The sequence below is a fragment of the Convolutriloba macropyga genome, chromosome 3 (genome assembly GCF_964194025.1).
Source record: "Convolutriloba macropyga chromosome 3, txConMacr16.3, whole genome shotgun sequence".
Taxonomy (NCBI): domain Eukaryota; kingdom Metazoa; phylum Xenacoelomorpha; order Acoela; family Convolutidae; genus Convolutriloba; species Convolutriloba macropyga.
Genome location: NC_134470.1, coordinates 61,857,736 through 61,874,947, shown reverse-complemented (window position 1 = coordinate 61,874,947; position 17,212 = coordinate 61,857,736). Strand labels below are relative to the sequence as shown.

At 34.6% G+C, this 17,212-nt stretch overlaps 1 protein-coding gene across 1 annotated transcript in view; it reads left to right on the top strand.

Annotated features, from left to right (window-relative positions):
• Positions 1-17,212, top strand: part of LOC142336689 (uncharacterized) — a 103,426-nt gene that overhangs the window by 74,786 nt on the left and 11,428 nt on the right. Inside the window, exons 17-18 of the mRNA XM_075385601.1 lie at positions 1,078-1,353; positions 7,641-7,795. Of these exons, the coding sequence (XP_075241716.1) occupies positions 1,078-1,353; positions 7,641-7,795 (431 nt within the window). The remainder of the gene's footprint in view (positions 1-1,077; positions 1,354-7,640; positions 7,796-17,212) is intronic.

The window sequence follows — 17,212 nt, the reverse complement described above, 5'->3', positions numbered from 1 at the left end:
TTGAACCAAATTTCCATTTCTCGCTATTGATTTTTTGTTCACATGCGGCAATTTCGCTTTGGTTTTTTCAATTTTTGTATCGGATTTTTTTTCTAAAAGGTTTTCCTAATCCATTATAGTTCATTCCAGGCCTAGTTTTTTGTTAGAATCAGATTTACATTTCTCGCTAGTGGTTTTTTGTTCACATGCGGCAATTTCACTTTGGTTTTTACTGTTTTTTTTTTCAATTTTTATATCGGATTTTTTTTCTAAAACGTTTTCCTAATCCATTTTATTTCATTCCAGGCCTAGTTTTTTGTTAGTATCAAATTTACATTTCTCGCTAGTGGTTCTTTGTTCTCGCTAGCGGCATTTTGACATGATTTTCTGTTTTTTTTTTTGTTTTTCATCCGGTTTTTTAGAAACGGTTTTCCCAATTCGCTCATAGTCCGTTCTAGGTCTAGTTGTTTTGTTTAGTAAATGAAAATTCTTTGAATTGTACGTCAGGACTTGCCCTGCTATGTTTTTTTTTAATTCGCTTTACCTTTTGATCAAGTTTTTTGTTTGACATAAGCACGACTTCTGACTTACCTCACTCACTGCTTCAACTGAATCGTTTTTCAATCCATTCACTCAATGAATTACGCAAGATAGTGAATACAGTTAAAGTCAAATAGCAAAATCAAGAGAGATGGGATAAACCGATAAAGCCCGGTCATTAAGTCTGCAAGATTTAGGTTATCAAAGTTCTTTAGAGTGTTTGCTAGCTCACATTGGCATTAAGCTTATTAGCTTTCAGTTTAGAAGCTGAATTAAGAATAGTTTTAGAATCCAACTGAAATTGCACGCCGAATTAGAACACTTTGACACTGAAAAAAAAATCAGTAAATTTATCTCTTTTTTCTTTTCGGTTTCAATCCCGATGTGCATCAAGCACGTCAACGGCGGCTATTTTCCGGCAATCTGCCGGCTATGTTTGCTATGACACGCAAGTCTCAAGGGTGCTGCAGCTATTTCTGATATCTGTCAACTGTTATAAGAGTTGGATATATTTTTACCATCCCCCTCTCAAAAATCACAGTTCCTGTCATGTTTAAGATGGCTCAATAGTTCAGTCAACCCGTCGCCTCAACTTGAGAGAAACAATTCATCCGCTACTACGCCTGCCTTGAGCACCGAGCATTCCCTGATCGTAGACGAAAGAGTATCGGGTCGCTACCACGGTGACGACCACTTATGTGATGGAGGACCCGAGGGTTCTCTAGTTAGTGACATCACAGCCACGGGTAGAGGTGGTCAAGGAGATGGGCAAAGGGAACCTTCGCCCTCTTATTCAAATCTTGGATCGTCAGTCAGCCAAATATCGCCTAGAAGGTACATTTTCGTTCAGACTGCAAGCATTTTTTTCATTCTCAATAGAAAAAAATTGCGCATCATCTGAGGGATATTTGTAAGGTTTTCTAAAACTGCTAAATTTGGACCTTCTGCATTTTTTGCGTTATTGGATATGAATATGATTATCTATAATTAGTATTGCATTCCTAATGTCTTATGTAAATATAATTGCTATTCTTATTTCTTATTAGGTTATCCAAATCGTTAATTGCTCTCAAATGGAGTTAGCAGCAAATATATTAGTCCTGCTGGTCTTTTTGTGCGATTATTCGTACTACCAACTTTCCGTTTGATCGTTTTTGCCTGGCCATTTGACTTTTCGGCTGCAAAAACGGGATAAACAAGTAAAACCCAGAGGGCATTAAATTCTCTTAGAGCCTTACGGCTCACTGTTATAATAATGCGATTAACCGAAATTGTTTAGGAGACAAATCCATGGTCCGAAGGGCATTTCTTAATTTTTGAACTCCCTGCCACTTTTAAATCTCTCCTCTCCTCAGCTCCACCCCCTCTTGCTCATTCCACCCGTAGCCCCACGCACTCATCAGTCGGTTGAGAGCAATTTGTCAGACATTAATCGGTTATGTTTAATAGTCGCCGTCAGCATCTCAAACTCCTATTATTTAGGCGCTCTCTTTTTAATAGCCGCACAGCGATAGCTGGGGCTATTATTGGCCTTCTCTTGGTTTTTCACAATTCAAAGAATTTGAATTGTATTGGGGCGCTGTCTTTTTATAGCTGCGAAGCTGTAAGCTGAGCGAAGCTATATTGCGGTGCTCTTGGTTTTTTTTTGTTTCGTCGTCTGACGCTCTTTTTTCGTTTTACATTTGTTCACACAGCAAAGCTGAAAAAGTCAAATTTTCTGAATGACTTCTTCCTCTCACTAACGGCATTTGCGCGCGTGACGTCATTTCTTACTCGCTTTAGCAAAAGTTTTTAGGTTATTTGCGTGATTAGATTTTGATCATACGTGACTTACCTCACTCAATAAAATGACTTTTGCACTTTAAAACTTAAGTTTAGTTTGAATTTGTTTAAGGTCAAAGGAACTCTTTTGTGCAGTTAAGGTCCCTAATAAGAGGCTTCTGCGGAGTGATTTTTAACAAGCTTTATTAATTTATCGCTGAATGTTTTTTACTTAGTTTTTTGAGCGTTGTCGATTTTTTTTTCAATTTAGATCTGTATCTGTTTCTATCTCTATTATATGGCACGCAGGTCTATTCTTTCGCAGCTATTCCGGCAATCTGCCGGCTATGTTTTTTTTTTAAGATCTGTTCACACATTTTCATGATTTTTGAAGTCAAATTGGAGTAGTGATTTTGGTCACGCCGAAACAGGAAATGAAGCCAAAAAGCGAGTGGTTTTGCGGCGTGATTTTTTTTCGCTCTAATTTTAAAGTAGAGTGAGAAAACGGTGTTTGAACAAAAATTCGGTTTCTCGCAATCTATTCACAGCTCATTCTAGACCTAGTTTTTTGTTTGAATTAATTTTTCATTTCTCGCTAGTGGTTTTTTTTGGTTTACATGCGGCATTTTGACATTGATTGTCTGTTTTTTCTTATTTTTTTATCTGATTTTTTCTAAAATAGTTTTCGCATTTCACTCATTGTTCATTCTAGGTCTGGTTTTTCTGTTTAGTCAATGAAAATTCTTTGAATTGTACGTCAGGACTTGTCCTGCTATGTTTTTTTATTTCGTCGTCATGATTTTTGTTACGACCATATGACGTCACAGCCACTTTTTGTTCATCCGTTCATGCAATTTCAACTGAATTGCATGCGTGACGTCATTTTTCGCTCTTAGTGGAGCGAGTTTTTTGTTCATTCGCGTGATTAAATTTTTGGTCACACTTGACTTACCTCACTCTCAAAAATGACTTCCTCACTTTGAAATTGACTTTTATTTACTTTAATTCAAAGAGATAAGGTCAAATGGGTGTGTGTCACTCTAAATGAAGCTTATTTGAGATCAGCTAATAGAGGCAGCAATAACTTATACAGATTTTTAATCAAAATATAACATAAGCTTTCAATCAAAAGACAATTTTTTTATCTGTCTTTTTTACTGTTTGTGTTAGACTGCCGATCTACGAATCTATTGCGGCTATTTTCTGGCAATCTGCCAGCTATGTTTTTAAAATCCAAAGAATTTGAACTGTATTTGGGCGCTGTATTTTTTCATGATCTGTTCACACGTTTTCATGATTTTTAATGTCAAATTGGAGTAGTGATTTTGGTCACGCCGAAACAGGAAGTGGAGCGAAAAGGCGAGTTTTTTCGCGGAATAATTTTTTTCGCTCGAAATTTAAAATAGAGTGAGAAAACGGTGTTTGAACAAAAATTCGCTCTCTCGCTAGGGGTTTTTTTTCAGATGCGACAATTTTACTTTGATTTTTTAATGTTTTCTTTTGATTTTTTGGATCGGATTTTTTTGTCTAAATGGTTTTCCCAATCCATTCATAGTTCAATTTAGGACTAGTTTTTTCTTGAACCAAATTTCCATTTCCCGCTAGTGGATTTTTGTTCATATGCGGCATTTTGACATTGATTTTCTGTTTTTTTCATCTGATTTTTCCAGAAATGGTTTCACAATTCAATCATAGTCCTTTCTAGATCTAGTTTTTGTTTAGCCAGTGAAAATTTTCTGAATTGTACGTCAGGACTTATCGACTATGTTTTTTTAATTCGCTTTACCTTTTGATCACGTTTTTCGTTTTACATGAGTCACGATTTTCACGTTTGACTTCTGACTTACTTCACTTACTGTTTCAACTGAATGGATTTTAAATTCTTTCACGCATTCAATTACGCAATGTGGTGAATAGTCAAGGTCAGAAGATCAAAATTGAAACAGACGTGATAAAACGATAAAGCCCGGTCATTAAGTTGTTGAGAATTAGGTTATCAAAGTTCACGAGTGTTTGCTAGCAGACATTGGTATTATGGTCATTAGCTTTCAGTTTGGAAGCCAAAATAAGTATAGTTTTAGAATTCAACTGAACCTGGACGCCAAATTTGAACACTTTTTGATGCTAAAAAAAACAAAAAAAATTCGGTCGATTTATTTTTTCTTTTTCTGTCCGTCAACTGGGGCTATTTTATTCCAATTGATGAGAAACCCTCCGATGCGACCCTCGAATTTTGTGTTCAATTATTTCCTCCTAATTGTGCTTCGTTTGACAAATAATTCGTTTTGCGTGGCCTATTAAGAAATCTAATTTTGTATCAGTTTTGGATACGTGTTGCTATTACTTCTTTGACTTCTTTCCTGTCGTGCTGTTTCTACTCTTTCCCTCTCTTTCAGTCACATCTTTCTACTCTGTAGGCATTCTGCTAATTGCATGTCCACTTCTGGTGATACGACCGCTGCTTGTGGTGCATCTTGAACAACTGTTGATACCACTTCTACCAACAATGGTAAGTCTAGTGGCCTATTAAAAAGCTGGTGGTTGATCTGCCAGTCTGATTAATTGCTCTCAAAAGTTTGTAGCAATTATATTTGTCCTGTCGATCTTTTTAATGCGATTTTTCGCTTGACCGCTTTTTCGTCTGACGCTTTTGACTTTTCGTCCTCAAAAACGGGATAAACAGGTAGCGCCCAGCGGGCATTAAGTGCTCTTAGAGCCTTTCAGCTGTGTTTCAGCTCAAACTGTTTTGGAGACTTTTAATTATGGTGTGAAGAGCGGTTCTTAGAGGCTGAAGACTCCTCCCCCCAACTGTTGACCCCCCCACTATTGCCCCCACACCCCACCGCGCTGTTGCCCCCCACCCGACTGTTGCCACCCCGGTGAACCCCCCATGGCTAGCTACTGACGAACAACCGCTCGCTAAAAACGGAAATTTATACACATTTTCACAATTTTTTTTCAAGCTTTTTGAAAATTTTTGTCATTTTTGTAAAATTTTTGTCAAATTTTTATCAACCCTAGATGTCAAGGAACCGGCAATATGGTTTGATAATAGGTTACTGGACAGTTTCTAGTGGTAATAGAATGGTTTCAACTTTTGAACTTCGCAAATTTTTTGTATTTTTTTGAAAAAACTTGCAAATTTTTTCAAGTCTTTTGAAAATTTTTGTCGGTTTTTAGGTTTATGGTTTGATGATAGGTTACTGTATAGTTTCTTGACTTAATGGAATTTTTTTCAAGATTTTAACATCACGAGTTTTAGCATTTTTTTTGAAAAAAATAGCTTTTTTAAATTTTGACATTTGTTGTCATTATTCAAGATTTTTCAGCCTCAGGGTTCAGAAAACCTGCTTAAATGTTTGATAATAATTGGCTGCATAGTCTTTAGTGGTAATTGAATGGTTTTCAACTTTTTAATATCACAAATTTTATCGATTTGTTTTATAAAACTTGCAAATTTTTTTAAGTTTTTTTGACAAGTTTTCAAGGAACCTCCTCTAGAGTTTGATAAAGTTTTTGTTTAGTTTCTAGATGCAATGGAGTGTTTTTAAAGATTTTAACATTTAACGAGATAGCATTTTTTGAAAATGTTTTGGCAATCTTCATGTTTTTCTGAAATTGTGTCATTTTTTTAGGTTATTCCAGCCTCAAGAGCCAAGAAATCTCCTTCGAGGTTTGATACTAACCGGTTGCTTAGTTTCTAGAGTTAATAGATTGGTTATCATTATTTTAAGGAACCGAGTTTTGAAATTTTTTGTTAAATTTTAATTTGAAAACTTTTTAAATTTATTATCATATTCCAAGTGTATGGATTTATGAGCCAGTGAAACTGTTTAAGGCGTGAAATAGGCATACTAGATTGTCTCTTGAGACAATGGAATGGTGTTCTGAAGATATTAATATCACGAAGTTTAGCAAGACTTTGTTAAAATTTGCCATTGTTTTTAAAATTTAACCAAAAGTTTAACCATCATTACTGGCCAACGAAGCTTTTTAAGTCTTGTAGATGGGTTACATGAACAATATCCAGAGACAAAAATTGTTTTTGAACATTTTCCTTACTGCGAAATGTGGAAACTTTTCTTTTGAATTTTGCACTTTCAGTTTTTTTCTATATGATTTAGTTACTAACAAGTCTAGAAAACTTCAAGTTGTAGAGTCGAATCTCATCATGGAAAAAATTCCTAGCTCTCTCTCGCTCTCTCTGTGTTGGCTGGCGTTTCTTACCTTCCCTTTCTCGCTCACGTTTAATCTCGCACTCTCTCTCTCTCTCTCTCTCCTTAACTCTTTTTGATGCCGCACTTCAGCGGCTGTTGTGGCGTGATGTCATCTTCTATTACCCCAATCAAGCTAAAGCTAACCTCACTAAACAGTGGCTAGGTACTGACGAAGCCAACCGCATGCCGTTCGTTTGAGAGCAATTCGCTCGACGTTAGTCGGTAATGTTTTTTCTTTAGTTGTTTCAATTCATGTTAGGTAAGTGTCTATCGCGGCTATTTTCCGGCAATCTGCCGGTTATGTTTGAAACTTAGGAAAAATTTTGTCAATTTCTATCTGTTCTTTTTTAATAGCCGCCCTCATCTTCTCAGCCGGCTATTATTGCGCTCCTATTTTTTTTTTACTTCGTCGAACTTTTTTTCGCTTTACCATTTTGCCGCTTTTTCGACATTTTGCGTGAAATCTTTTTGACTTCTCTAGGCTAGTTTCTCTCTTCTCTCTTTCTGATATAAATGAATTTGAACATCAGTTGCTCAGCAAAGCAATTCAAAATGAACAGAGTCAGTATAAAAAATTGATGTCAGAAATAGAAACGGGATAAACCCATAAAGCCCAATTTCAGATGCCCACTATTTGAACGTCGTTCCTATAAGTCTTAGTTACCATCTCTTATGCTTATTGGTGTTGATAGTAGCCCCTGTAGCCTCTCTCTAAGAAACAGAAGTATGTTCAACTACGAAATGCCATCAAAATAAATCGGACTTAAAAAAATTTTTTGTACAAAAATCTTTTTTTTTCAATATCTTCTATTCGTTCAATCCCAATCATGCTTATTGGAATCAACGGCGGCTATTTTCCGGCAATCTGCCGGGTATGTTTCTTGTTCTGTTTCAATCCCGATGTGCATCTAGCGCGTCAACGGCGGCTATTTTCCGACAATCTGCTGGCTATGTTTGTCATTGAGAAAAAAGCTACAAAACATTTTCTTGCATCGTTGCTGACGAATAGTAATCCTGTCCCTATAATATATTATTTATCAATAAATCAACTTGTCTCGTGAGAGGTCGTGGATGCTGCAAAGAGCAACTACTAAGGATACGTTTGATGCAGAACTATTTTAAAGTTCCTCTACTTGTCTGCAGGTATTCGAATGTCAACAGCAGCAGTAGACAGTCGGCAGGAGGGTCTGTGCTCGGAGGAGCGTTGAGAAGTGGAAGCAACACTCGTGGGAGGAAGTCTAACCCATCAAGGAGTGGGAGGCCTGAGAACAGATTGCAGATTGTGAAGCCACTCGAAGGTAACTTTACACAAGTTTGAACTGCACTAATTAGTAATCAGATCTGCGGAAACGCTGTTTAATAGCCGCCCTCATCTTCTCAGCCGGCTATTATAGCGCTCCTAATTTTTTACAATTCAAAGAAATTGAATTGTATTGGGGCGCTGTCTTTTAAGATCTGTTCACATATTTTCATGATTTTTGAAGTCTAATTGGATTAGTGATTTTGATTCACGCCGAAACAGGAAGTGGAGCGAAAGAGCGAGTGGTTTTGCGGCGTGCAATTTTTTTGCTCTAAATTTAAAGTGGAGTGAGAAAATGGTGTTTGAACAAAAATTCGCTTTCTCGCTAGTGGTTTTTTGTTCACATGCGGCAATTTCACTTTGATTTTTTACTGTTTTCAATTTTTTGGATCGGATATTTTTCTAAATGGTTTTCCCAATCCATTCATGGTCCGTTTTTGGTCTTGTTTTCTGTTTAGTCAATGAAAATTCTTTGAATTGTACGTCAGGACTTGTCCTGCTATGTTTTTTTACTTCGTCGAACGTTTTTTTCGCTTTACCCATTTTGCCGCTTTTTCGACATTTTGCGTGAAATCTTTTTGACTTCTCTAGGCTAGTTTCTCTCTCCTCTCATTCTTCTAAAAGTGAATTTGAACATCAGTTGCTCAGCAAAGCAATTCAAAATGAACAGAGTCAGTATAAAAAATCAAAGTCAGAAATAGCAACGGGATAAACCCATAAAGCCCGTTTTCAGATGCCCGGTACTTGAACTTTGTTTTCATAAGTTTTAGTTACTATCTATAATTCTTATTGGTATTGATACTAGACCCTGTAGCCTCTCACTGAGAGACAGGAGTATGTTCAATTACGAAATGACATCAAAATAAATCGCACTTAAAAATGTTTTTATACAAAAATCAATTTTTGTTGATATTTTCTTTTCTTTCAATCCCAATAGGGTTATGGGAATCAACGGCGGCTATTTTCGGGCAATCTGCCGGGTATGTTTTACCCTTGTAGCTGTTGACTTTTTCTCTTTAATAACCGCCGTCAGCGTCCTAAAGGCTGTTATTCAGATGCTCTCCTTATAGGGTATGGGGTTTTTAGTGTCTTACTTCAATGTTGCTGTAAAAATGTTGATTGTCATGTCTTTAGCTAATTCAATTCTTTGGATTGTAATTCAGGACTTGTCCTGCTATGGTTTTTAATGCATTTACCTTTTGATCGCGTTTTTCGTTTTACATACGTTGAAACGCTGGTTCAACTGAATGGCATTTGGACGACATGCAGCAAATTTGAGCAGATACGTTCCAGCTCAAAAAGCCAAATCGAAAGCGGGATAAATCAATGATGCCCGGGCAGTTTCACGACTTGGTTCGCTAAGATATCAAAGTTACTTTGATTATACAGCTATCTGGTATTAGTATTAAGCTTATTTTTATCGAATTTAGAACCTGAATTCACTATATTTCTGGAAATCTGCCGGCTATGTTTAGCCAAATCTAGTTTTATCACCCCTAATGTTAAATCAAATTTTACAAAAGGTACTGACTACTTTTCAACTTGCAGAATAAAGACCCTGTATTGGAGGTGAAGAGAAATAATGATTGTATCTTGGTCACGTTGCCAGGACAAATGGCTGAGTCTTATTTTCCTGATAAATGCAATATCTCTGAAAGCGCAGTACATTGTGCTGAAAGCTTAATTATATAGTTCTAACGCACTGCTGGGCATCTTTCAAATCAGTAAAACTTGCATAATTGATGCAAAAGTTTACAAGCAAAATTTAATTGAAATTTTTTTCAATTATAAATTTGAACAAGGAGGCTCGGTAATGTACGTTCGCACATAAATTTCCGACTCCGCTCATCTACATTTTTCACTTAATTGTCTACCAAATGAGGAAGAGATTTAAAAAATTAACATATCGTTCAACAAACTACTAAATGAAAAAAATAATCTAATTTAGAGGGCCAATGAGACCTGTCATTAATATGACTACGAGAAAAGACGGCGATAAAATCAAATAATTACAAATATTAATTACGGCCAAAACTCGTTGTCCATTTTTTAAAACCACTAATAACCAAATCGAAATGGCATCAGATAAAAGCTATACTAAAAAAGATTAACCTGTACTTCATTAGAAAAAAATTTGAGACTTTTTCTCAATAGGACTTGGTAACAAGTCGACAAGAAATGAGCAAAAGAGCAAAGTTTAATAAAACGTTGCTTTTTTTGAAAAGAAATGTCAACTGATTGAAAAACATTATGCACCAACTGAAATCATTGAGATTAATTTATTCCTCAATAGAGAGTGAGTGAGACCTTTCATTATCTAGAATAGGTCATACGACTACAAAAAGAACGACAAAAACAGGCAAAAAGGAACAATTCAAGAAATGAGCAAAAGAGCAAAGTTTAATAAAACGTTGCTATTTTTGAAAAGAAATGTCAACTGATTGAAAAACATTATACACCTACTGAAGTCATTGAGAGATTATTTTATGCCTCAATAGAGAGTGAGTGAGACCTTTTGTTATCTAGAATAGGTCATACGACTACAAAAAGAACGACAAAAACAGGCAAAAAGGAACAATTCAAAATTTGCATTCAAACAACATTTGCATTCAAACAATTTGTCTAATCCCTACAGACATCAGTCAAATCGTTTAACGGACAGAAAAATGATTGTTTGACTCAACAAAAGAAATAACGATATCTCTCAGTAGTGACGCTAAGTTACGAAAAAGATACGAAATTGTAAAATACGAAAAGACAAATCAGAATATAAAGAGATCAGTTGAAGAATAGCTTTACTTTTTTTGAACAAAAATTAATTTGAAAGTCAATAAAACCATTAGCTATATACTAATACCAGTTGCTAATTTCATTTATATATCTATATTTGGCCACTGAGACCCTTCTTTTTTATCCAATATTTGGCATACGACATAAACTAATAACAAATTCAGGGCAAAATTTGAAAAAACTACCAAATTCTGCAAGATTGCAGAATTTGCAACTTTTATCCAATATTTGGCATACGACATAAACTAATAACAAATTCAGGGCAAAATTTGAAAAAAATACCAAATTCTGCAAGATTGCAGCCCTTAAAACCATAAGCCATGAAAAAACAAAAGACATATTCTATTAAGAATTTTGCAACTTTTTTTTCAGTTAGATTGTTTAGTAATGTGACAATTTTACTAAACATACTCTATCTACATTTGACCTCCTTTTTGTAATTGAGAGCTGTCAATAATGAAGCTATGTACTGAAAATTTTGTCAGTAATAAAAATTAAAAAACAATCCAATCTAAATATTTTTGAATAAAACGGCAGCACCAAAATAAGAAATTGCTGATTACGAATATATGATATCAAACCTGCCCTGATTTTGGCAAGCGTGCAACAAACCACCCAAGTGTTTCAAATGTTTGTGAATTAGACTAATTGTTGAGTGACTAATTGTTTCATTACAAAAAATGAAAAGTGTCTAAAACTCCAAAATCCGAAACAATTTGTCTAATCCCTACAGACATCAGTCAAATCGTTTAACGGACAGAAAAATGATTGTTTGACTCAATAAAAGAAATAACGATATCTCTCAATAGTGACGCTAAGTTACGAAAAAGATACGAAATTGTAAAATACGAAAAGACAAATCAGAATATAAAGAGATCAGTTGAAGAATAGCTTTACTTTTTTTGAACAAAAATTAATTCGAAAGTCAATAAAACCATTAGCTATATACTAATACCAGTTGCTAATTTCATTTATATATCTATATTTGGCCACTGAGACCCTTCTTTTTTATCCAATATTTGCCATACAACATAAACTAATAACAAATTCAGGGCAAAATTTGAAAAAACTACCAAATTCTGCAAGATTGCAGAATTTAAACATTTTAAATTCTGCAAGATTGCAGGCCTTAAAACCATAAGCCATGAAAAAACAAAAGACATATTCTATTAAGAGTTTTGCAACTTTTTTTTCAGTTAGATTGTTTAGTAATGTGACAATTTTAAAAATAAAAAATCCGCAAAAACGCTCAATTATGCACAAAGATTACAAATTCGTAGTACCAGTTCGTTGTTGAGATTCATCTACACCTCTTGAAGTGGCCATTTCGATCTTTGATTGGTTCGAATTAGTAATCAGACTGCAAAAAAAAAATAACAATTGAGTTCAGTTGAGTTTGGTACAACTCTTTGGTTCTCTGGCAATAAAAACCATTTGGTTCTCTGAAAACATACTCTATCTACATTTGACCTCCTTTTTGTAATTGAGAGCTGTCAATAATGAAGCCATGTACTGAAAATTTTGTCAGTAATAAAAATTAAAAAACAATCCAATCCAAATATTTTTGAATAAAACGGCAGCACCAAAATAAGAAATTGCTGATTACGAATATATGATATCAAACCTGCCCTGATTTTGGCAAGCGTGCAACAAACCACCCAAGTGTTTCAAATGTTTGTGAATTAGACTAATTCTTGAGTGAAATTTTTGTTGAGACTAATTGTTGAGTGAAAATCAAAAAAAGTGATGCATTTCGTATAATTATCCAGTTAAACGGCAAAGTTTTTAATTCCAGAAGACTGTTATAGGGCGCCGGTTTTCAACCAGCCCTCTTTTTGAGTTTGAGGAGATTGTGTCAGCGATTCCTAGGTCTCCAGTTTTGCCAAATTTAAACAAAGTGGACCAAAAAAAAGCATACTTTGTACAATTTTTGATGAATTTTGAAAATGTTATCAAAATTTAGAGCAAAAAATCTCCAATCAAACAATTTAGCAACGCTGTTATATCTCTAACGGTAACAATAACACTCCACCGTTAAACATTTTAACTTATTTTAAATCAAATTAGCAAAATTGAGCCAAATTTTAGTAAAAAATACGAAATGTGGATAAAAACTGACGAATATTCACATAACTTTAAACCTCGTGAAAAACGAAATTCGAAATTTTTTTTCATCTATATTCTAAGTGCTTGAACAGAAATGTCTTGTTTGTTGAGAGAAGTATGATATATTCAATGGTATCGAACGCTTTCTTTAGATTCAAAAAGGAACAGACTTTATAATTTTATGTTGAGGCTTATTCTGTTAGTGAAGTCTAATGAAGAGTGTACTCTACTATGTTTGCTTTCAAAATGGTACAATTTAGATAAATATTACTAAAATGCTCTAATTAATGGTAGATGCGATTGAGCATTGTTATCTCAGAAATCTTACTCCAAATTCTCAGTAACAGTGATTTTGACCTTTAATTGGTTGAGAACCCTGCCGGTGTATTGGAACAACGTTAGCTTTCTTTAGATCACTCAGAAATCTCCCTCCGCAGAAGATATCGATCAAGTGGGACAAGAACCGAGCAATTTCAGAAGGCGTTATTTGAAGCAGCATATTACATGCATCATTGTTAACTAAAGAAATCTTATTCCTAAAATTTTATTGATTTCACTTTCTTAGTGTTAGTACTTTACAGTAACGAAGACTGATTATCTTTTTATGCAGGGTTGAAAAATGTCGGACATATGTTGTTTTAAAAGAGCACGTACGGAGGTAAAAAAAACTTTTAAATTGTGTATCGTAGGAGTCTTGCTCATTTTTATTCAGTGTACGGCACATGTTGAGAATTGGAATATTATTGTCTATTCAACATTTTCCACTTAAATTATTTAGCAATTTGTAAAGCTTTCTGGAGTCAGCTTTACATGCTTTGATTTTTTTCCTAATAAGATTTTTTGGTCAGCTTTACTTCCCCTGTTAAACTTATCTCGAGTATCTTGAGACAACGTAACTTCAAATTGTCAGGCTCTTTTTCCACGGCTTATTTGCACTCGCAGATTTGTTAACAATATTAATGAACTTTTTAGGCACCGGACTCATTTTGTTTAGTTTTGATTTTGTATGAGCAAACCTATTCGTTGCATTGAAACAATTATTGAGAAGCAAAATCCGGCATCAACGTTAGGGCAATTCAGAACGTCTTCAGCACCCTTACCTACATCGTGTGGAGGTTCTTTTATATTTTGGTGTTTTGGTCTGCTCTCTGGCCAACGTTGATAAACCATCAGTCTCTAAAGGCTACTGGTTTACTACTATCAGTCACATTGACCTCCCGATTACACAAAACAGGAAAATGTTGCTAAGTCTTTGATGCACTAAATAATTGGCATTGCCACACCCGTTGGAGTTTTTGTCGCTAGCTCATAGCCTTTTGCTTAATTGCGGTAGCTGTTTACAAGCTAATTTTACACGTCTAAATTCAGATTACTTGTTAAACCAAAAATTACTGATTTAGATCTATTGACATCCAAGAAGTCTCCGAAGACTTTGATGAAATCAAATTTGTTGTTAGAACGTGGCGTGTTGTAAATAACAGCTCCTTTATATTTATATCTCCGTTTAAAACTTGTTTAAAACAGAAAATTGGTTTATTAACTCAGTAATTAGGTTTTTGCGTCATCAGTATTATTTCGTTAAATAGATTATATGGCGGAACTCAATATTTTGTATCAGGCGTTCTAACTCATTAATAGCCGCCCTCATCTTCTCAGCCGGCTATTATAGCGCTCCTATTTTTTTTTACAATTCAAAGAATTTGAATTGTATTGGGGCGCTGTGTTTTTTTTTTTTAAGATGTGTTCACACATTTTTCAATGACTTTGATCTTTCAAAACGGGATAAACAGGTAAATCCCAGCGGGCATTAAGTTTCATTAGAGGCCTAAAGTGGGCTTTAGTAGTCCTTCAAAGGCTTAGAGTGGTGCAGCTGCTGGGATGGCCTTAATTGAAGGTTAAAAGGTCGTTTATAGGAGTTTTTGGGCTCAAAATGGTGCAATTTTTTATGTTTTTTGTGATTTTTTGAGTTTTTTGTTTGATTAGTCTTAGGTTGAAGTTTTTAAAAGTTGATGAAGGCCTCTTTGAGACAAATTTATATTTTATGACTATTTTATGAGCTATATGTTTTGGTACTACAAACACAAACACGCAAAACGATACTAATTTTTGCAATTTTTTTCAAGTTTTTTGAAAATTTTTGTCATTTTTTGAGTTTTTCCAGCTTCAGGGGGCAAAGAATCTTCTTTGAGGTTTGGTAATAGGGCAGTGCATAGTTTCTAGTAACAACGGATTGGTTTTCAACATTTTAGTGTCTCAAATTTTAGCACATTTTTTAATAAAATTTGCAATTTTTTTCAAGGTTTTCTAAAGTTTTTGTCAATTTTTCGTATTTTTCCATTCTCAAGTACCAAAAAACCTTTTCCACGGTCTGATGACAATTACTGCATGATTGTTAGTTTCAGGGGATTTGTTTTCAACAATTTAACCTTTCGAATGATAGAAATTTCTTGATAAAATTTGCAATTTTTTAAGTTTTCCAAAACATTTGTCTTTTAGTCAGTTTTTCTCACCTCAGTAGCCAGCTAACCTCATCCAAGGTTTGATAGTATGTTATTAAATAGTTGCTAGGGGGCAGGTGAATGGTTTTCTACATTTTATTTGAAAGAATTTCTATTTTTTGAAATTTGAAATTTTTAAAAATTTTTCCCTATCGGTCTTTGATCCCATGATTTTTGAAGGCTTGGAATTGGGTTACGGGATGGCGTCTAATAGCCTCTAGATACACAGAAAAAATTCTGAAGATTTTAATATCACGATTTTCCGTAACATTTCATTAAAATTTGCAATTGATTTCTTTCTTTTAATTTTTCGGTCATTTTCGAGTTAATCGATCTTCAAGGGCCAATGAATTTCTTTCAGTTAATACAGATATAATACTGGACCAATTTCAGAAACAAAAATTGGTCTTGAACGTAATTTTGAAATAGGTATAATTAAAGAGATCAAATTTTGCCTTAGGGGTAAAAGCTTCTAGAGTTTTAGCAATGAGTATATTTTTGTTCATTTTTTTTATTGTTTTGATTTCTCAGAAATTTGGAGATGATTTTGTTTGTGTTTTCGCTAGCTTTGTTCACGTTATATGCTGGTCAGGTAGAGTACTTCTAATTTTTTTATTCAATTCTTTGAATTGTATTTCAGGACTTGTCCTGCTATGTTTTTTTTACTTCGTCGAATAAAAAAATGTTTCGCTTTACCTCATTTTGCCGCCTTTTCAACATTTTGCGTGAAATCTTTTTGACTTCTCTAGGCTAGTTTCTCTCTTCTCTCATTCTGCTAAAAGTGAATTTGAACGTCAGTTGCTCAGCAAAGCAATTCAAAATGAACAGAGTCAGTATAAAAATTGAAGTCAGAAATAGAAACGGGATAAACCCATAAAGCCCTATTTTAGATGCCCGCTATTTGAACGTCGTTCCTATAAGTCTTATTTACCATCTCTAATGCTTATTGTTATTGATAGGAGCCCCTGTAGCCTCTCTCTAAGAAACAGAAGTATGTTCAACTACGAAATGCCATCAAAATAAATCCGACTTAAAAAAATGTTTTTGTACAAAAATCTTTTTTTTTCAATATCTTCTGTTATTTCAATCCCAATCATGCTTAATGGAATCAACGGCGGCTATTTTCCGGCAATCTGCCGGGTATGTTTAAGATGTGCCGGAAGAGATTGACTTTCTTCGAAAACAAGAAAATAGTACTTATCAAAACTTTTGTCGGGGTTAAAATTTTTCTTGGCGGGTTCGGAGATAAAGCTCGTTTATTGGCGAAGACAATTTATTTCAGCTTCCAAATCGTATATTAATTCAGTTCAGCCGTGATGGAGATGGTTATTTTTTTGCCGTCTTATCATTCGGTACAGTATAAAGGATTGTACTGCACGCGACTGGGCATGAAGAGGTCTGCTGTGTGATCTCGTCGTTTTCAGAAAACTTAAACGAGGCTTACTGAGGTCTTCAAAAGTTTTTCTGGTGGTCACACCTCTTATTGGCCCTCTTATGCGTACTGTTGGTTAATTTATTGGAACAAACTTTTAGCTAACACGTTTATCGTTTGATATAGCGTTTGTTCTCGAAATGCTTAAGTGAATTTGTGAATCTTGTCTTCTTTTGGAGTTCTTTTGTAGTTTTTTTTCAAAATTTCTAAAAAGTATTCAGGACTTGAAATTTTATGATATGTTTTGTTTCAAATCTTTGGCACGTAGTTATGAGGTTCTCTTAGTTTGACGCCACTGGCGTTGAAAGATATTCTGATTTTTGCCTTTTTTTTTAATTTTTTGTGTCGTTGCTTCCCTCAAGGTTGTATTGATGGCGCATTCTAACGATGCGTATAGTCATTATTTGCATTAAGTATTAATGTTTTTAGTCGTTCTTAAAGCACTAAATCCTGCATAAAGGAATTTCTAATTTTCTTTAGGTCTTCTGGTTTTTGTTTTTTTGTTTGTTTTTGTTCATTTTGTGTTCATATAGAGTCATGGGCTGTCTTTGTTTGACGTTGCTGTAAAAATGTTTATTGTCAGGTCATT